Here is a 21,963-nt window from a genome sequence, read left to right on the forward strand (position 1 = left end):
GTTTCATGTAAACCACCATGGGGAAGGCGGCATATGTATGTATGTATGAGTGGTAGGAAGGAAGGAAGGAAGGAAGGAAGGAAGGAAGGAGGAGGAGGAAGGAAGGAAGGAAGGAAGGAAGGAAGGAAGGAAGGAAGGAAGGAAGGAAGGAAGGAAGGAAGGAAGGAAGGAAGGAAAAAGGGAGAGATCAAAGAGAAGGAAGGAAGGAAGGAAGGAAGGAAGGAAGGAAGGAAGGAAGGAAGGAAGGAAGGAAGGAAGGAAGGAAGGAAACTGACCAGTCCTCGGAAGGGAGGGAGGGAGGAAGGAAGGAAGGAAGGAAGGAAACTGACCAGTCCTCGGAAGGAAGGAAGGAAGGAAGGAAGGAAGGAAGGAAGGAAGGAAGGAAGGAAGGAAGGAAGGAAGGAAGAAGGGAGGAAGGGAGGAAGGGAGAGGGGGAGAGGGGGAGAGAGAGAGGCTGAGAAAGAAGGGGAGAAAGAAGGGGAGGGGAGATAGATAGGTAGATAGGTAGATAGGTAGGTAGGTAGGTAGATAGATAGATAGATAGATAGATAGATAGATAGATAGATAGATAGATAGATAGATAGATAGATAGATAGATAGATAGATAGATAGATAGATAGATAGATAGATAGATAGATACCCATATCTTTCCGGTGACAATAAAAAATGACCATTGCTGACCCCCGACAATATGTGTTTCAGCCTTTCTCGGCCCTTCTCAGTGGCCAAATGAATATTACAGGCTAGTTCCTGATATAACAATGCAACAACTGAAATTATGTAAGAGTACAAGATACCAAGTACTTGTGCCCCTTTCATGATAGGCACTGGAGTTATGCAGTCTTGTTGGGGCTGGGGGGCTGGAGGATTCTGCGCATGTAGCCCCCCATGACCCCCAATTCAACTGTGTTAGGCAATCCCAAGAATTACAGCATATCCTTGATTATTCAAAGGACACCAATTTGTCAAACACATGGCCAGTCAACCTTGTCATTTCGGCCTCGTGGGGAGCCTGCTTTAACCACACACACAAAAAAGAAAAATCTAGCAGTTATTCTCACCAGAGCATTGGATATAAAGAGTTCCAGTTCACTGAACAGCTTTGCTTGAAGAGTCACCTTGGAGAGTTTGTAAACTGACAATAAAAAGTACCTCTGTGTGTTTTCACCAGTCAGCCGTTATTTATGGGTCTCGTAAAAATAATTACGAGTTTGCCGCCTTACACTTGAAGTTGAGGCTCCTTTAGGAATAAATTCGGCGACATGAACCGCAACTAGTTGTGCCAAAGGATTTGACTTGCTTTCTCTTTCACAAATCGCAGGTGAGCCAGTGTGACGTGGTGGTTTGGGTGCGGGGTTTAGGATCTGGGAGACCCGGGCACACGCCCTCGCTTTGCCCTGGAAGCTAGCCGAGTGGCCCGGGGCCAGGCATGAACTTTGAGCCTCGCCTACCTCACAAGGTTGTTGTGAGCATAAAACGGAGGCGAGGAGAACAGCGGAAGCCAGTTTAGGTTCTCCGTGGGCAGGAGGGTCGGGTGACGTAAATGAAGAAATGTAAAGGCAAGGCCCAGCTCCTCCCCCACTTAAAGCATCCCGGAAAGGTCAAGAACTTCCCCAGTTGGCTCCGCAGCCCTTTGCAGTAGTGCGGAACTGACTGGAGCATTTTTAAAATTTATTTTCACGAAGGTGGGATTGTATGTAGAGGCAGTAATCTGGAGCAGACCGGGTCCAGCAGGGGAAATCTTCCCCCGTCTAGACCCGGAGCAGCAGTTCCAGGGCAGAAAAGGGTCCCCATGTTTTTTTCTAGAGCATATAAACATGTGTTGGAACCAGAACCCGTGGATCCGGCTCCACTTCCTGCACCACTGGGGATCCCGGTTACAGGATCCCGTAGCCCATTGTAGCCGGAAGACTGAAATCGCCATCCTATAGCATCCTAGCCTGGAAAACCAAGAAATGCTGGAGGGCCAATGGGCTTGCTGGCCTTCCTCATTCAGGGCATCTAACCATTGCTGGAGGTCCCTTGTCTGCATCTCCAGATTTCTTGTTTCCAGTCTGCCCATTCTGCATATCTCAGAGGCGTGTCGCTTTGTCATAAGCACCTAACAAAGCAGAGTTGCTGGACAAGCCAGCTTCCTCCTCGTTTGTTTTCTGTCTTCCCGCGTCCCTTTGTGGACCGTGGAGCCGGCCGAGATATATATATATATATATATATATATATTTTTCTCTTATGTGCAAGCCCCAGTAAGACAGTAAAATTGCAAACTGCTAAACTTCATTAAGTGACTGCCAGAGCTCTTTGTCGCTTTCCGTTCTGGGCTTCCGTCCAGGTTTCTCGCTCCTATTGCATTGTTGACTGGCAGCCCTAGGAGCCGAATTAGATGGGGCTCAAATCAAAACGGCGATAATTCGGTTCACGCAGATGTAAACATAATTCTTGCCAGATGACTTGGTTCCTCCAGACACAGGGGTGTGGGGTTCTGGGGAACCTGGGGGTGGGGGGAGAGAATGTTTCTGAAGGGCCTGTAGGTGGAATCTGTAAAACACTCCCTGTATATACTATTTACCGTAACAGATGCTTGATTGGAATGGTTTTTATTGATCGTACTGGTTGTTAAGCCCCTGTGAGCCAGCCAGCTACGCCAGGAGTGGCGAGATAAAAGTCTAATAATAAATAGATAAAATAAATAAATATATCTCTATGTGCTTCTCCCCGCCCCGGGGCAGTGGGACATCATAATTGACTTCACGGGCATCAGAGAGGTAACTGCTTCTGTACTGAATACACATAAGAGAAAAGCCAAATCAGCAGGCCAAGATGATAAGTCTTGTTTGGTGTATAAATGATAAGTCTTGTTTGGTGTGTAAATCATATAATTTCTGGGCAATCAGTACAGGACAGCGTTTGTTGCTTCATTTTGGCCTGCTGATTTCGCTTTTCTCTTACGCGTAACGTTCGGAAATCAACGGTGTAGTTCCTTTTCTCTGTACTGGATACAGCATGTCCATGCGGGGTTCCCAATGGGCTGGTGATCCCTGACCCCCCAAAACTGTGTGTCTGACCTCACACAGGGCCAGGGCTTTCTCTCTCCTGGCCCCAACCTGGTGGAGCGAGCTCCCTGTAAAGATCAGGCTCTACCCGAGCAGTTCTGCGGGGCCTGCAAAATGGAGCTCTTCCACTGGGCATTTGGTTGAGGTCGACCGAACCAACAACACCCCCCAGAGACCCCTCCCTGTGAACTGCTCCCGGATAGACCAACCTGTGGGACCCCAGTTGACAACGTTGTCACCATGGATGCTGAGATTGTTGTATTGAAGGGTTGTTGGGATTGTTGTTACTTGTCGTTGAGACTAGAGTTGCTATTATGTTGCCTGATGTTGTGGAACATACCGTTAGGACAGGATAGGATTAGGGTAGGTTGGTGACCGAAAAGTCAATCATAAATTATTGGTATGAACGTATGAAGCTATCTTGTCCTTTGTTAGAAGTAGGTCCACCCAATAATGTCAAGTCTTTATTATTACGGTACTAGACCAGTAGTCAAATTACATGGTACATAAAAACATCTGGCATTAACAAGATAAAAGAATCATTGATGGCTTAAATATTATGAAAGATAAAAACATTCCAGCTATAAGAATCATTCTGGCTTTAAAACTCACAAGCATTATCTCAAGCAATTGAGGATATCTCTACCTAAGTTGCTCCGAATCCAACCAGCTCTTCCTTGTTTTGATTGCTCTCCAAGCAAATCTGGCCACAACAGAAGTTTTTTTCTGTGCTTTTGTCCGACAACATGTCTGTGATTGCCTCTGAGTTGGGCTTATTCTGTAGAGAAGATATAAGTTCTCCCCTGAATTGATCGTATAGCCTACATTGGAGTAAGACATGTTCACCCAATAATGTTGGACCAGAAGGTTAACCTTGAGCAGACATTTCCCCCTAGCCTTTTGACTCAGGTTCCTTCTAACTAGAGAGGCCAAAGACCTTCAGGATAAAAATCATGCGCAACAGCCTACAGATCCTTGGATAGACGCGTTAATTGAATGTGCTTTAAGATTATACAGTGCCTCAGTGCTACTGTATTCTCAGCAGCTGCATAAAGAGACTTTGAATGCCCAGATCTGAAAGGTGCACCTAGTGGCACCTTGGCTGCTCGGTTGCTAGTTTTTACGACTGCATTGGGGGTGTTCCTGGCATTGTTTGCTCTTTGCTGATGTGGAACGTTTTGGATTGCTTCAGCTGTTCACCCCTGAGTCTTGTGGCTGCTACTGCTGTGGATGAGGTTACCTGATTGCAAATTATGCAGTAGAATGTTGGCCAAGTTCCATCCTGGTAATCTTTTTGTCCTGGGACAAGTTTGCTTCTGACCAATAATTAATTGTGGTTTGTTTGTTTTTTGCTTGACCCTTCAGAATTTTCTTTAAAAAACACACACACCTGAATTCAGTTTGCTTCCCCTCCTCCCCGCAGGATGCCAAATTTGTGGAAGAACGCCGGAAACATCTTCAGAATTACTTAAGAAACGTCATGAACAAAGTAATCCAGACTGTGCCGGAGTTCACTGCCAACCCCAAAAAAGAGACTCTTAGCCAACTGATGCCCTTCTTTATGTAAGTACTGCTCAAATAACTAGATAACACCATGTATTATTAAACTTATTTTTCTTTCTGATCTGATTTTTAAAATATTAACACCGCTGCTCTGAAATATTCACAATTATAGTGCTGGGTTTTGGTTCCTTTAAAAAAAATCGCATTGGAATTCAGGTGTCTTGGATGTCGTTGGCGAAATGAATTATTAAAGCACCCAGTTAGCAATAGCTGTACAGCTTTTGTTGCTTCAAATTATATAGATTTTGACAGAAAAGAAAGCAGGAGGGGAAAAGCACTTGGCTAGCACTAGCCGGCGTTTCAAGGAACCGGTTCCGTGTAGCTGTGACATTTTGCTTTTTAGATTTATGCTGTGCCTAGATAGGTTTTCAACCGCAGTGGTTCACAAACAGGGGCTATTAAAGGAGGAAAGAAGGAGAACATGAATGCAGCCAAGCACCATATAAAAACAGTGATTGAAAGCTGCATTAAAACAGCCGTAAAAACAAAACAAATCACATGTAATTCCCAAACGGCTAGAAGAGCAAAAAAACTGCCCATTTGACAAAAACCCTTACAAATTTATTAGGGCACAAGAGAAACCCTAAACATGTATTAGGGCACAAGCGTGATTTCTAGAGCATCGGCAGCCTTGAACTCTGGTTACAGTAACCCAATCATTTCCGTTCTTCATTGGCCCATCCTGCCATATTTGACCGTGGAACATAATATTTCTCATGTTTGAGATCTGTAGAAAGAACATTTTGACTCAGGGAAAGGGTGGAGGGAAAGAGAGACTGGTGTTGAAAGCATATTTCTCAGTACAAGTTTGCCTGTCATTCCCTGACAGGGAAATTTCCATATTTTCTAGATGCTTGTACCAGATTCCAGAGGGCTTTCATTTTTCAAAAGAAAAGAAAAAAAAACGAAACGAAGTAAAATAAACATATACGAATGCCTTCAAGTTTTAATGAGCTCACTCACTCCATGTCTTCGACTGCATCTGACATATTGATTCTGTTGAGATTTTTTTTTTCTTGCTGATTCCCTTTAAATCTCCGTGACTTTTTTTTTTTCGGGGGGGGGGGGTTACTTTCAAGCTAGAAGCAATCTGCACGTGCAAACAAAAGTTATGCCTGTCAGCTTTCGACTTGTGCATCTAAATAATGTGCTTTGGACATCCTCGGTAGAATCGTCTCGTGTTACAAATATGAAGGATTCCCATAAGCCCTTGCCTTTAGGCGGAGCACAGCATGGATTCCTACCCGTGCTTCTTAAGGGCAGGTATATTTTTGGCCTGTGTTAATCTTCACTCCTCTCCCCCTTCTCTATAATATCCCACCCAGAACCAGCTTGGTGTAGTGGTTAGGGGTGCGGGCTTCTAATCTGGCGAGCCCGGTTTGATTCCGCAGTCCCCCACGTGCAACCAGCTGGGTGACCTTGGGCTAGTCACGGGCCCTGATAAAGCTGCTGTGATCGAGCACCACAAAGTATCACAAAGCCAACCGGGACATTTTTTATTTTATTTTATTTTGCCCCTTGTGGGCCACCGTAGGGCAGGGAGGAGTTCACACGGGCCAGCTGCCCTCTCGGCCTTTTCCGCCTGTGCGGAATCAGCCTTGGTGATGTCTCTTGAGTCACAATTACATCAGGACTGGTTCAGTTTGGCCGTGGAGTCGCAAAACAAGCTGCACCAGTATTGGTTTCCTCCTCCGCACCTGGTTTGGCGCTCCAACCAAGAGTTCCCGGGGCAGTGAATAACAACAAAGGCTTGTTTGCCCAAGCTTATCCTCTTTAGCAGAGGACAGTGCCAAGGGTCCCAGTTGGGGGCCCATCTAGCGAACAACGAGGTTCCAAATCCCAAACACTCGAGAACCACTGGACATTAGAAGCGCCGTTGTTAAAATGCGTAATGCCGAATAGGTTTGAATCGCAGCCACCGCCGTAATGCATCTGACAGCGAGCTCTGGCCAATAACGCCTTGCTAAACCCATTTGCTTACCATGTGCGGAAACTTAATGTGAATGGATGGCGGCCGGTCATTTGCTCAGAAAATGTTTTTATATGCAGTGTGTTTCCCATCTGTCTATGAGCTCTTGAGCAGCAACATGAATACTAAACATAGGTGGGGGCGGGGGGCTGAAATTAAATGGTTTGAAGTCGCGTTTATACCTGGTTTTAAAAATGCAAAATCGACAGTAAAATCTGTGTGTGTGTGAATGTGTGTGTGTGTGTGGGGGGGGTTCTTTTGATATATTAAAAAGAAGGTCCAGTGTGGCTGGTTTTACATATCGTTAGGAGACATCCAGATTGATTATTCTTGCAGCCAAAAACCAGTCACAGATAAACATTTCGAGTCTGGAAGTGACGTCACAAAATTATTATAGACCGAGTGAGGGTATATTAAGTGGCATATGGAATATGGTACAGAATGCAATATGCAATATGAAATCATCGTAGATCACATAGCGTGGCTGTAAAAATCGTTCTCAGTCCTCCATCTCCGTTGGAAATTTTACCGCAAAAACGACACACACAGGTGCAAAACTTTGCCGCTTGTCTCATTGTCCGAGGGTCTCCAAGGGATAATAATTTTTCGTAACAGATCTTTAAGGGGGGAGAATCTTACCCCTTTGAGTGTTGTCGAAGGGACAGTGAAAAAAGAAGAAGAAGAAGAAGAGTTGGTTCTTATATGCCGCTTTTCCCTACCCAAAGGAGGCTCCAAGCGGCTTACAGTCACTTTCCCATTCCTCTCCCCACAACAGACACCCTGTGGGGTGGGTGAGGCTGAGAGAGCCCTGATATCACTGCTCGGTCAGAACAGTTTTATCAGTGCTGTGGGAAGCCCAAGGTCACCCAGCTGGTAGCATGTGGGGCTAGCGCAGAATTGAACCCGGCATGCCAGATTAGAAGTCCGCACTCCTAACCACTACACCAAAAGGCATGTTCCAGTTGCACCTCCTTTCCTGTTGCGCACGGGCAGAGCCCCTCTGAGGATGAGGTTCCTTCCAGGTGGTTTCCTGTCCCCCACGTGGCACTGTACATCACAAGAAACCTAATGCTCAAGGGCAGCCCTACACAGAGCAAGTTACAGAATTCTAGTCTGGAGCAGACCATTGCGTGGCTAAGTCAGAAGCCGATAGGTAGGTACGACACAAACTGTTGCACCTGGCGAAGGTGGTACAATGCTTGGTGGGCAACCGTTGTGATCTGGGCCTCCACGGGTAGGAGGGCACCCAGATTTACACCTAGACTCTTGACGGTGGCCGTAGGTGTTAGGCAGACCCTGTCTAGCGTAGGGAGTTGCACCATATCTCCTTCAGCATGCCAGCCACACCAGACGGCCCCCATTTTCGCTGGATTTAATTTCAGCCAACGCTTCTTGAACCAGTCCACCACAGCCTCCAGACGTTTGGCTAGAGAGCCAGTTTGGTGTCGTGGTTAGGAGTGCGGACTTCTAATCTGGTGAGCTGGGTTCGATTCTGCGCTCCCCCACAGGCAGCCAGCTGGGTGACCTTGGGCTCACCACAGCACTGATAAAACTGTTCTGATCAAGAGCAATATCAGGGCTCTCTCAGCCTCCCCTCCCTCACAGGGTGTCTGTGGTGGGGAGAGGAAAGGGAAGGCGACTGTAAGCTGCTTTGAGACTCCTTTAGGTAGAGAAAGATGTTATATAAGAACCAACTCTTCTTCTTCAGTAATCTCAGGTCTCTCTCAGCTTCCCCTCCCTCAGAGGGTGTCTGTTGTGGGGAGAGGAATGGGAAGGCGACTGTAAGCCGCTTTGAGACTCCTTTGGGTAGAGAAAAGTGGTATTTAAGAACCAACTCTTCTTCTAAAGAGTCTTTGAAGGTGTTTACAGGTGTGTGGATTATCTGCCCGGTCCCTAGACCAGAAGAATACATACCGAACTCCTTTTCCGAATTGCATTGCATTCTACTATTCATTATGTAATGTTACAATTTGCCATTCCTATCTACCCACCTGAATCCGTCTGGATGGCGGATTGTTTATTACTCGGAAACAAGTCTGCTGATTTCAGACGGGCTTCCTCCCAAGTAAGAATTGCAGGAGATTGCGCCACAAAAAAAATAAAAAATCATTTAGGAAAAGCAGAACGCTGCTTAGTTTGCTTCCTCTCCCGCCTCTGCGACGTTAGCATGACAGTTTCCATTGTCGGAAATCATATTGTGAAGGATATTTTAGAGAACGCCTTTGGAAATTACTCCGTCGAGCTTTTTCAAACGTGGCGAGCGATTTTAAAGCAGTCCGAAATAAATGCGACTTGGAACGAGGGTCATGTTGTGTGTATTTTGTGTAAACAAACCCCCCCAAAACATTGCCCTATCCTATCCACTGGATCTGCCCTGGCCCAAATAATTAATTCCAGGACTGGGATCCCATCATGAAGGGCTTCCTTCTCAGTGCCTTGCGATTATTTTGGGGCTCCGTACGACAGTTGTGTCGTATTTTCCAGTTTTGTAAGTTCGGGGGGGGCGGCCTCATGAAATCTTAATTTGAGATGAAATCACATTGCAAACCGGGAGCCGGCTGAGCTTTTAAAGCCTGCAGCTCCACAGCAAGGTTGGCGTCTGAATCAGAGCAGTGAAATGTCGCGGGAGTTAATTGCCGAGGATTATTTGGCAATCCTCCCCAAATAGGTATTTATGAAATCTATTCCCACGAAACAGCAGAGCTCCGTTGTATGCAAAGCTGCCTTTGCTGTGAGGCGCTCACAAGTTGGAATAGTTCTTAGTTCATCTTCTGGGCTCTTGTGCAGGCCCACATCGAGACTGGGCCTGCGCAAGCTGGCCATAGAACGTTTTTTTAACTAGCTGAAGCGCTCCAAAGGAGCACTCCTGGCCGGAGGATCTGCTAATGCACACAGCTTTCCTGCTGGCGGGTCCATGAATCATAGAATCATAGAATCATAGAGTTGGAAGGGACCTCATGGGTCATCTAGTCCAACCCCCTGCACTACGCCGGACACTCACATCCCAATACCCCTTCCCTCAGCCCCTTTTTCACCGGCACAAGAGGAGCTCACAGCTTTACTGACTCGGTTTCTTTTGACATCCCAGAACCCTGATCTAATTGAACCAGTAGCAAAGTTTTTGCATCTTGCCATGAGAAATCGTGAATGCATTATGTCTAAAGCATGATATTTGCCTTTGTTCTCACTAGCAGTGGATCCTTTTGCACTTTCCCTTCTTATATTGCACTTTTATATGCTATTAAAGGCTTGTTGTTGTTACTGGCAGGTTGGGCTTCTGCGTAGTTGGTGTTGGCCTGCCCTTCCTTCGTCGAGTTCTGGTTGTGCTGTTAGGAAAGGTGTGCAGGCTTCGGCCTGAGATAGATTTCTTCAAGGCCTGTTTGTCCGTGGTCCCAGGGCCATCTTTAAGAAGCGCTCAAACTGCGGGGTGAAAATGACCCACTCCAAAGAGCGCAACCCAGAACCGGCACGGTTTCCCAAAAATGAACCACCAAGGCTCGGTCCGTCCAGGCGGCGTGTTTAAAAGCTGCCTGGCGGGAGAAAGCCCTGTCGGCTGATGCTCCACTGGTTATGAAAAGCAGGGTAAAAAGCCAGCTCTTTTTATTCTTCAAACACTCTGAGATTCTTTAAACTATTGGGGGGGGGGGGTCACTCGACTTTTGTAATATAAATGTTACTTAAAATGTATTAATTAGGATTTGAAGAAGCAACTTTAATTACTGGCTTCCAAAGGAAAGAAGGCAGAATGGCGACCTTGGTATGTGATGTAGGAAATTGGGGTCAGAGGAGGTGAATCTGATGTGGCCCGCTTCCTCTCCCCTCCTCTCCCCAGGCGAGGCTGAAGTTTCTCTGGCCTCATTTCAGCTTAAACATCAGAAGACGGGAGAGGGATTTCCCCCCCCTCCCTTGCGGTTTCTCCCGGGACGGCCGTCGGTGTGCTTTGATTGCCTTCCGAACGTCCGCCAGTGCCCGTGGCCGGAAACCAAATACGGAAGCAGCTGCCTGAAACGACGTCGGTTGTGACTCACTTCGGAGCGTGTCCACCTCCACCAACATGTACCCCTGCTCCCCCCCTCCCCGGCTGGAACAACATGATGGGCTGCAGTCCAATGGGGAAAAAATGACAGAGGCTTTGTGTGCCTCAAGGGACCTTTTGTGTCCTGGCTGGTCCATTTGTGTAGGCAGACAACACTTGAGATCAATAATGGGACAGGCCGGCCACTCGCATGCTCTCCCAGGAAGTTACAACAGCAGATTTCCCTTCTCAAGGGATCCTTGGCCTTCGCTTTTGGGGAACTCTTATCTGTCTCCTAGAGCCTCTTGTGGCGCAGAGTGGTAAGGCAGCCGTCTGAAAGCTTTGCCCATGAGGCTGGGAGTTCAATCCCAGCAGCCGGCTCAAGGTCGACTCAGCCTTCCATCCTTCCAAGGTCGGTAAAATGAGTACCCAGCTTGCTTGCTGGGGGGTAAACGATAATGACTGGGAAAGGCACTGGCAAACCACCCCGTATTGAGTCTGCCATGAAAACTCTAGAGGGCGTCACCCCAAGAGTCAGACATGACCCGGTGCTTGCACAGGGGGTACCTTTACCTTTACCTTTATCTGTCTCCTATTTCCTGGCTTCTCTGTTTCCATCATATTGACTCCCCATCTTTAGACCCTGTCTGGACAAACACCCTACGGCCAGGCTGAGGTCACTGTTTGCCCCCTCCCCACGCCGTCAAATTATTCCGGGTTTTTATTTTGCAAGCATGACAGTGTCAATTATGAACGCTGGAGGGTGGGGGGGAGATGTTTTGGGTAATTTGTTTTGCGGGTCGGGGGGTTCCAAAGAAATGCATCACTCGCTTGTTCCTGCCGCCTGCCCGTTCTATCAGAATTTTAATGTTCCGGCCGCCTAGAAACAGGTTGAAAAGAGGATTCTTTCCAAAGTAGAACATGGAACTGCTTGAAGTTTTCGGGCTTTACTGCAGTGATCTGGTTTCCTTGGTAACAAGCAACGGGCATTCTTCCTCCCCCCCCCCCTTCTCTCGAAAGGGAGCATTCCTGATATTGCAGTTGCTCTGTTATGGTTGCAGGTGGTTCTTGAAATTCACTAGCAAAGATTTCCTTAACCTGTAAAGGAATCTCTGTGTCTGATGACAGCAATGGGGGAAAGATTGTCAGAAACTCTCCTCTCTTCTTGGTCAGGCAAGGGTCGGTAACAGGCAGGCTTTAGTCGCCGGAGGGACTGCTGCAGTTTGATCCTCACTGGGCCATTTTGGCCAGAGGGGAGGGAATCGAAGATACCAGGAGCAAATGTCAACATTAGCCATAGTCCCCAGGAAACTTAACTGCCCACATTCAACATTTTTAGGAGATTTTGTTCAACTGCCTCCATACACCATGTGGATTGGGCTTTTGCCTGATGCTTTTACTACCTGTGATCAATGAAACCTGTCATTTCCTGGAGGAAGCGTCCCTCTGGATCTTGATTCCAGTCCAGCATTGGTCGCCCTCGTTGACAATCTCTGGAAGCAGCTGGATCCAGGCAGATCAGCACTGCTAGTATTGTTAGACCTGACAGCAGCATTTGACATGGTTGGTCATGGGCTGCTAGCTCAATACCTAGCCAACATGGGGGTTGAAGGTACAGCCCTCCAATGGCCGCAGTCTTTCCTTCAAGATCAGGGGCAGAGTGTGATGCTGAAGCATGCCCAAATGTGTTGGGTTCCGCAAAGAGCTGTTCTCTCTCTGATGTTACTTAACATCTACATACACCCCTCTGCCCAACTTATCTGGAGCTTTGAACTTGGGCATCATCAGTATGCTGACAATATCCAGCTACATCTATTGATGGGCGGCCATCCATCCACACCCCCAGGTACTTTGGCCAGCTGTCTGGAGGCTATGGTGGAATGGCTTAAGCAGAATCCACCTAATAAGATGGTGAACTGTCAAGAATCCGCGGGATGCCTCATATTTATGGAGGCCCAGATTTCAAATGTTGCCTAGCCACTGCTGTAATTTGCTCTACACAGAGCTACCCTTGAAGTTGGTTTGGATGCTTTAGATGGTTCGGAATGCGGCTCTCTCATGATGTCCCCCACATTCAATGACTGAGGAGTGGAGTGGAAGAGAAAGACTCCTGGGTCAGCACAGCCAGCTCCTTAACACGTGGACCAAGATTGATGGAGGACCGAGTAACCTGGTGGGGCTAGTTCTTTCAAAGTGACAGATTTGCACCCCTCGTCCAGGTCTTGGTTACACATGTTTGGTCTATGCTCTGCAAAATAATTTGCCTTATGACCTTGACTTAGAGGCTTAAGGTCATCCAGTGGGCTTCCAGACCAAGTAGGGGTTAAAACCTGGGTTTCCTTTGTACTAGTCTACATGACTGTACCCCACACTGGTACTACCATTATTTCTGTTTCTTTGAGCCATCATCAGGTCTTGCCTGTGAGAGTCACAGTTGGGGGATCTGTGGACTCGGCAACTTTCCCATTGGTTCAGTCTTTTGAGTATTACTGATTTCTGCAGTTAACATTCCTGAGTATAAATGCAATGCGTGCAGAATAAAGTTTTTCCTTTAGGGTTAATTAGAAGAAGTTAATCCAAGGGCCATAAAAGTTATTAAACATATTCCTGAAATTTTGGGGGAGCTCTTAAGTTTATAGCATAACTGAGCACATATAACCAAAGGGGAATAGAAGCACTATTATAGATTAAATTGTTTCTTATTAGAACACAGGGTGTTTAATTATTATAAATACCTTCCAAAACAGACAAATAAAATTATTAGCCAAGATAGGATCTCCCTGTTACCTTAATATTTCCCTTGTCCTAAGTAACTAGGTAAACTAGACCTTCTTCTTCTTCTTCTTCTTCTTCTTCTTCTTCTTCTTCTCCTTCTCCTTCTCCTTCTCCTTCTCCTTCTCCTTCTCCTTCTTCATGGCTTCTAGCAAAATTTATGGGCAATTACTTGAAGGGTGAGGGGGTTGTTAGGAGACTATTTTTCTCAAATTAGAATTGTTGAACAAACTCCAGCCAGGAATAATTTTTAACACTGGCTGGGATCAAAGAACAGAAGATGGAATTGGCATCACTGCCTTATTGCGCAGAAGACGTCAAATTTAGTTTGAGAAATACAACAGACCTGGAAGGCATCTGTTATTTTGGGGGAAGAAAAAGTCGCGGTTAGAAATAGTCTCACAGGAGAGTGACTGGAAGAGAAAAAAAAAATCCAGAAAGCTGCTGTTAGCATTTTACTTTTTTAAAAAGTTGGGTATTGTTTTCCAACAGAGCTAAAGCCTCGACTCTAAGCCTGAACATCCTTATTTGAATTTAAGCTCAGCATCTTCATGGTGACTTTCCCTGCCAGTTTACCCTGAGGATTACAAACTTGGTCATAGTCACATTATTAATATTTATATACAGGGCTTCTCCTGTCTGCTCAGAGCCCTTTATTGACTTATTAACCAGTGGTTCCTAAAGTTTTTTGAGCTGTCACCTGTCACGAACCCCTGGTCCCTGCCCCGACTTTTACAATCTCATTGCTTCCCACCAGTCCCGGAACCCCCGCAGGGCTTTGGCACCTCGGCTGAGCTCAGAGGCGTCACCCCTCCCCTTGGCCTCTGCCTGCATGTCAATGGCTCACCCTTCCTTCGTTACTCCTCGCTATCTCGTTTCAAGGCTGCCTTCCCCGGCTAGGCCAAACAACAGATGTGTGAACTGTGTTAACACTTATCCATATCATGGAACGCTCTATTTCCCTGTGTGAATGCCCGCTTCTCACCCAATTCCCACGGCCCAGGTATATATGCTTGGCCATCCCCTATCACTGTGTCTCTGTCAGAGTTTCCTGTCCACAAGCATACGCATGTTATGGAATTTGAAGGCTAACTTCACACTAAAGACTGTTACTTAAAGCTTCACCAGGAAGCCCAAGAAGAGTGATGTGAGTTTGTTGGGTCTAAACAGCTTGGTTCCTGACGTCACCTCCTTGGCTCCCAGGCCACCTCCCTAATGCCTCCCCAGCTCCCCCACACACTCCCCAGCTTTCCTGGGGTTAGGTCTACTGCCAATGCAAAGCACACAAATATTGCCGACGCTGCTTTTTTGTTGTTGTTGTCGAGCAGTGGCCTCGTGAAACAGCCTGGAGGGGAAAAAGGAAAATCCCATGGCCAGGAGCAAGCTGGAGAAGGCTTTTCTAGCCTCCCCAAGATGGAGGCTTTTGGGGAAGGGTTGCCAACCTTAAGAGATTTGGGGTGGAGCCGGAGAAGGGCAGAGTCTGAGGAGGGGAAGGGACTCAGCAGGAATATGACTCCATCCAGAACCCCTTCTGAAGCTGTCATTTTCTTCCGGAAGCTAAGCAGAGCTGGTCCTGGCCAACACTGGGATGGGAGACCGCCAAGGAAGTCCAGGGTCGCTACTACCCAGAGGCAGGCAATGGCAAGCAATGTTAGAACATCTCATGCTAGGAAGACACAGCCGCAGGAGGAAGAGTCAGACTTAACCAGTGTTTCCCACCTACCACAAATAGGAAGGCTAAGCAAACTCCCAATTATTTGAGGTTATAATTGAGCTGACAGCTGACACCAAAGTGCTTGAGCTGAATTTGGTTGAGCTGAAGAGCTGGGGGGTGGGGGGGATCCAGGTGCCTTCATCCCTGCACCACCCTGGTGGCTTGTGTGTGCAGGCTGAGATGCTGGCTGGGTCTCAAGTGAGTCCAGAGGTTGGGAACACAACTCTTGTCCAAGTGGCACTAAGAGCTAGTCGGGTCTGATATTGGTGTCTCCTACTCCAAGAAGAAGATAAGACAACTCTCATTGTGATGTACTATGTGTTGGTGCTCCGTACAAGTCCTGTAGAGCAGGATCCACCAAATTGCGGAAGGAATCTGCCTGACTACTACAGACATGCTCTGAGGACTGTCCTGCCTTCTGAGATTAGGCAGATGTCAACATGAGAAGAGGGCCTTCTTGGTCATGGTGCCAAAATCATGGGCCTTTTCCCCTAGGCGCATGCATCGGCCCCCTTCTGTCGCTGCCTTCTACCAGCATTTGTCATTCCTTTAGTGGCCCCGACGTCTCGCTGTACCCTTAATGTATGCATTTTAATTTATGTTTTAATTGTTTTATGATTTATTGCTCGATGTTGTGTTTTCACAATGCTTTGCTCAACGCTAGCCACTCTGGAGGGCCTGGGCCACAAGGCAGGACCCAAATCACGTACATCCACTTAAATGCCTTTCTAAAATAGAAAACCGCTGTCTGTTTCATTATGTGTGACTCTGTAGCTTAACCCCCTCCTCCCCAAAAAGCCCGAAATCTCACTGGGCTTATCTAGGACGGCTCGTTGACTCCAAGTCTTGGTTTCCAAGGCTTGTCACAATTAGCATTTGGGATGTGCAAACAAATTCTAGCAATTGGGTAATTATGTAATCCATTTTTGGAAACGGTTCAGAAGCTCCTCTTGAGCAGCCGTCCTTCTTTCTCCATAAGCCTCTTGAAATGTCACTATCAGTTTGAGTTGCCCTTGAGGACGAGAGTGCTGTAATGAGGGAATTTAATTGAAGGAGCTCTAAATGAGCAAAGAGTTTCGCAGAGCAGTCGGTTGCTCAGAATGAGCTCAAGTTCCTAAATTGATATTTTCATGCACACACAAACACCGCCTGCCTTGATGGATGCCGCGGAACAGCAGGCCTCTCGAGATCAATTTTGGTCGCGGGGAAGACCTCAAAGGCCTCCTCCGCCATGAATCGATGGTTTATTAGCAGAGCGTTCCGGGATAGTGTGGTTCAACCGGCAGGAGAGTGGCGCCGGTCAAACTGTAGAGAGAAGATATGGTCCAGCCCATCCTCAGTGGTTCAGGCTGATCCTATTAAAGTGTCAGGGAGTCTTGTGTCACCTTGAAGGTTCTTTCTGCTGTGGCTTGACTCCGACCCACAAAAGCTTATTAAACTTCAGGATGGTTTTGTCAGATGCACAAAGTGTTGCTCTCAGCCGGCAGATAAGTGTGTGTGTGTTTTATAAAGTTCTATTCCAGGCGTGAGCATTCGTGTGCAGGCACACTTGCTCAGACAATGGAACAAGAGTCATAAGAGTACAGATATAAGGAGGGAGTAAATTAGTAAAGAGCGTCGTGACAAATATGCAGCATGATAATGAAGATCGGAGAGTTCCTCGCTCGGATAACAAAACCAGCCCTTCGGTTGTCGTTCACCGAAACACTGGGGGAATAAAAATGTTAAGGTTAGTGATTAATGGCAGATGCTTTCCCAGTTGTGGAAGGAAGTCATTCAAAGAGACTCGTTGCTAGTCCCATCTGTCTCCACCCAAGCATGGAAGCATGGCCACAAGTGACAAGTGTTTTTTTGTGAACGACAATTGAACCCAAAGGACTGGGTTTGTTATTCTAGCAAGGAACTATCCGATCTTCATTATCACTCTGCATATCTGTCGTGATGCTGTTTACTAATTTACTACTAATTGACTCTCTCCTTCATGGGGACTGGCAGCTTAAGACAGTAACCCCCTTTTCAGTTTAATGGGAAGGCATTTAATTCCTCCCTCAAATCCACGCGGCCTCACATGACACTCAGGCATTTTCCCCCAAAAGCAAACTGATGACAATTCAGACCAAGCAAAAGATAAGCATTGCTAGCTTCACATGAATCATATCAGGGGAAAAAACAAAGTTTGAGGCCAGGGGCGCCTTAAAGATCCACAAAGTCAGGGGTAATCCAAGGGGTAAGCTTTCATGTGCAAATCACGCTGGACGCCTGTCATGAAGTGGATGGGGTCGTTGTAAAGGCAGGGCTTTTTATTGGCTGTGTTTGTTCAAAGGAAAGGGTTTTGCCCAGTCACAAGACAAAGGACTGGTTAACTACATCAGTCCTTTGGGTTCAGTTGTCCTTCACAGAAACATTGGGGGAATAAAAATGTTAAGGTTAGTGATTAATGGCAGCCGCTTTCCCAGTTGTGGAAGGAAGTCATCAAAAGAGACTTGTTGCTAGTTGCCTTCCCCTCCCCACAACCCTTCCCATCATGGCATCTGGCTCCACTGCTGGGGGCAGCCATTTTGAGGTGGTGCTCACCACTCTCAATCTCTCTCTTTCAGTATCCAAACGCTCGAGGACCACTGGAAAAGGCGCTTCCGACCCTTTGATCGTGTCGATTGTCCTTTTCTGCACTTTTCTTTCTTCTACTTAAATTGCCTTAATGCTCATTTAGAAACTGCTCTTGGGATTCTAGATGTGGGATCTGCAGCGTTGAATCTTGATGCGTCCGTCCAAATATGCTGGCGACACCTCCTAGGAAAGAGCTTGGCGTTGCCTTCCTGAAGCAAGCGAGAAAAGGGTGCGTGGCTGAACTCCAGCAAAGAGTCATTTTGCTGCGCAGTTTGGCCAAAAGGGACCTAGTTGGCTTCTTTCTTTCCTTTTAGCTTTTCTAGGGAAAGCCTGGCGTCCGTCCATTTTGGGCATTGAAAACAGCCCGCTGTTATCTCCACTCTGCCACCAGTAAAACGTTCAAAGACCATAACTCAGTAAAGCGTTCTTAATCCATCAGCTAGGAGCCGGGAGCTTTTGCAGCCTTTCCGTCCCTGTTTCTGTTTTTAATAGGCCTGGCATTTGGGTTTTTGTGGCCCCTCCGAGTCCATTAAATATATTCATAGTGGGGAAATTCCAGGCCGTCTTAAGAGCAGCACAGGCATTTTAAAAACGATCAGCGCCGTTATTAATTTCTATTTCCCACAGAGTCCCAGCCAAGCTGCAATTTGTTGCCTTTGCAGGAAAAGAATACAGGTCACACAATGCGCCTAATTCTCATATAGTGGAGGAGAATTGAAAAACTTCAATTTGCAAAGAGTTGCTGTAAAGATGCACCCGAGTGGTCCTTCCGATTAAGTCACTTTTGGCCTTGTTGAGAGATCAGTGCCACACCATGCCGAAGCTGGCGGGACATTTTTAAGAGGTGATTTTGCCAGTCCGGTGTCCGATCTAACTTACCTTGCTGCGTGCATCGGTTTTGTGCATCTGTGCTGTGACGTTGCCTAAAATGGGCAGTCCCCACTTAGTTTGGGGAAATGAGCTTGAAAACAAAGTAGGAGGCAGGCTCTCCAGCTATATATCTGTCCCTACGAGAGCTAGGCGTTTATTTACGGGGAAGGTTTTAATTAGAAATCTATGAGAAATTCAGAAACTAAAACCCTAGAAAACACACAAAGGAAGGATTACGATGTCTCTACACTGCAACTCGCTCTACGCTGGCCTGCCCTTATCCTTGATCCGGAAACTGCAACTGGTCCAGAATGCAGCTGCCAGGGTCTTCACAGCTCAGAGATCCCACATGCAGCCCATCTTCCAGCAGCTGCTCAGGCTGAATTCCGGATCAGGCTGAAGGTTTTGGTTATCACCTTTAAGGTCATGGGCGGTCTGGGCCCAGTGTACCACCTCTAACCTCCTGGTGGTCCCTGGCCCCAAGGAAGCCCGCTTGGCCTCAACCAGGGCCAGAGCTTTCTCCATCCTGGCCCCCACTTGGGGGAACGAGCCCCCGGAGGAGATCAGGGCCCTGACGGAACTCAGACAGTTCCGCAGGGCCTGTAAAAGCGAGCTCTTCTGCCAGGCATTTGGTTGAGGTCGACCCGAACCACCGCTTTGTCGTCCTTTGCACGCTGTGGCACGGCATTTGGCCGTTTGTTTGGTGACCTCGGTATCAATTTAATCCTCGTTGGTGGTCATTGGCGGTCCACAGTCTGCGGCTTGCTTCAGAAGGATTTTGCTAGATTATCCCACAGCAAGGGGAAGGAGACAGATGAACCCAAAGGTCCCTTCCCCGCCACCGCTGATACACATTCATTGCCCTTCAAGCCTGAGTGCTCGCATTATCTCTATTGTCAAAAGGCCTTAGAAATATGCTTTTAGTGCAGGGGTAGTTAAACTGCGGCCTTCCAGATGTCCATGGACTACAATTCCCAGAAGCCCCTACCAGCATTCGCTGGCAGGGGCTTCTGGGAATTGTGGTCCATGGACATCTGGAGGGCCGCAGTTTGACTACCCCTCTTTTAGTGCATAGTATAGGTTACTTAGCTTAAATATAGTAGCAATGCTTCTACACATCCGCCGAGCCATCTAAGGAGTGCTCGCACTCTACCGCCGAACATATCAATGGGGATATTTGCACAATTCTCCGCTGCTCGTCGTAGATTGATTAACCTTTATCCCCGGCTCCTCCGCCTTCAGCCTCCGACATCCTCCTCCCCCTCGGGAAGGGCTAGGCACGGTGAGAGCTGCTAAGTAGATAAGTGGCACAGAGAGAGCTTTTCCCACTCTCAATTTGAATAAAAATCAGTTGCATCACTTGCAAAAAAAATAATAATAATAATGAAAAAGGACTCCGCCGATATTCAATTGCAGGGCCCGTTTTTTAAAGAAGCTTTCTGTGACTCTGGAAAACACATTAAAGAGATTTTGCTCTGCAGTAATTTGAAAAGTTATCGTTCTGTTGGGAGGGCGCCGAATTCCGCCCGTAGCCAAGTCGGCTCTCGTGATGACGGAGGAGAAAAGGAAACGCATTCTGTTTGTGCAGATGAAGTTAGGATACCATTCCCTTCTCGATATGCATATGAAACCACCCCTCGTCCAGTTTGGTGTAGCGGTTAGGAGTGCGGACTTCTAATCTGGCATGCCGGGTTCGATTCCCCGCTCCCCCACATGCAGCCAGCTGGGTGACCTTGGGCTCAACACAGCACTGATAAAGCTGTTCTGACTGAGGTTCTGTTGCTGGTATAAACTTACACCCTCTGACAGTGATCAGAGATTTGAAACGGCCGCTTAGCATGTCACATGAAGCATCCTACCCTGTGTATCCGCTAGACCAGCTTTGAACTATGCAGGTAGAAGCACACGTGCACTCTTTATAGGCGGGATGTAAGGGGGACAAGAGTTGGCCTGTGTCGGCTGTCTGGTTGGCAGGACGGTTGGGCCATTCGAGCAGCTTGAGAGTCACTTGGCCAAGCATCATCCAGCTTTTTAATGCCGAGTGACAGCGGCGTTCTGGAGATGTCAGCCGCGGAGTCCGTAGGAGACTGAAGACTTCCAGATAGGCAGCAGAGATGCATGGCAAGCACTAAGGTGTCAGATGTATCTTCCTTTCTTGCCCTTGGAGTGTGAGGAGGGCGCACGGCGGCTTCCCAAAGGCCTCTTCTGAGCTGTGCCTCTTTGCACGATCGCCTTGCAGTGCTTCTGTCTCATCAGGGGCTCCGTCTGCTCCTTGTAACCTGAAAGCGATTGGCACGGACTGTTTAAAAATTAAGTAGCTAGCTGAGGTGGGCATACTCTCTGTTTTCTGCCTGCCGACCTCTTGCAAGCATAAGAGGAAGAGAGGTCTCCGGCTACGTGCTGCAAGCAGAGTCTGCCTCATCCTTTTGAAACTGCTTCCTTGGGAATTTTGTCTTCGGGTCCCAGAGAATACGTGAGCAGGTGGTTGCCTTTCTTACAAATTTGCACAGAGGAACCTTCCAAAGTTGCATTAAAGTTCTTCCTTCCTTCCTTCCTTCCTTCCTTCCTTCCTTCCTTCCTTCCTTTCGATCTCTCCCTTTTTCCTTCCTTCCTTCCTTCCTTCCTTCCTTCCTTCCTTCCTTCCTTCCTTCCTTCCTTCCTTCCTTCCTTCCTTCCTTCCTTCCTTCCTTCCTTCCTTCCTTCTCTTTGATTTCTCCCTTCTTCCTTCCTTCCTTCCTTCCTTCCTTCCTTCCTTCCTTCCTTCTTTTCGATCTCTCCCTTTTTCCTTCCTTCCTTCCTTCCTTCCTTCCTTCCTTCCTTCCTTCCTTCCTTCCTTCCTTCCTTCCTTCCTTCCTTCCTTCCTTCCTTCCTTCCTTCCTTCCTTCCTTCCTTCCTTCCTTCCTTCCTTCTCTTTGATCCCTTCCTTCCTTCCTTCTTTCCTTCCTTCTGATTTATTCCCTGCCACTTCTGAGACTGGCTCGTGGCGGGTTATAAAATCCCCATTAAACCCCCAATTAAAGGACATAAAAAATCCCAACATGGTGGAAAACCCCACTACTAGAGGGATGGGGAAGGAGTTTGGCATTCCGACCAATGCAGTTTTGGCATTCCGACCAAACTCCCAAACTGGCTCTCTGCAAGATCATGCCTCAGAGCTCAACTCGTGGGTGCTGTCAGTGAGAGAAAAGAAAACACCATGAGGAAATGCATCATGTTTACTTCCTCTTTTCCCTTGCCCCTTCTCCAAATTTAATTTTTTAGCCGTTCCTCCAATAACCCACCTGTCCATTTACATGGGTCCTCCAATAACCCACCTGTCCATTGCGCTGGCTGCTCTAGAAAATAGGTAAAACCCGGGCTAGTTTTTTAAGAGGGGGAAAAAGAGGAATGTATAGATTTCCGA

At 47.4% G+C, this 21,963-nt stretch overlaps 1 protein-coding gene across 4 annotated transcripts in view; it reads left to right on the forward strand.

Annotated features, from left to right (window-relative positions):
• Nucleotides 1-21,963, forward strand: part of SNX29 (sorting nexin 29) — a 154,446-nt gene that overhangs the window by 84,984 nt on the left and 47,499 nt on the right. For all 4 annotated transcript variants that reach the window (XR_013227311.1, XR_013227310.1, XM_077316989.1 and 1 more), the window contains one exon: nt 4,474-4,613. Coding sequence is in view for 2 of the 4 variants with exons in the window: in XM_077316989.1 (XP_077173104.1) it covers nt 4,474-4,613 (140 nt within the window). In the remaining 2 variants the exon portion in view is untranslated. The remainder of the gene's footprint in view (nt 1-4,473; nt 4,614-21,963) is intronic.

The sequence above is a fragment of the Paroedura picta genome, chromosome 17 (assembly GCF_049243985.1).
Source record: "Paroedura picta isolate Pp20150507F chromosome 17, Ppicta_v3.0, whole genome shotgun sequence".
Classification (NCBI taxonomy): Eukaryota; Metazoa; Chordata; class Lepidosauria; order Squamata; family Gekkonidae; genus Paroedura; species Paroedura picta.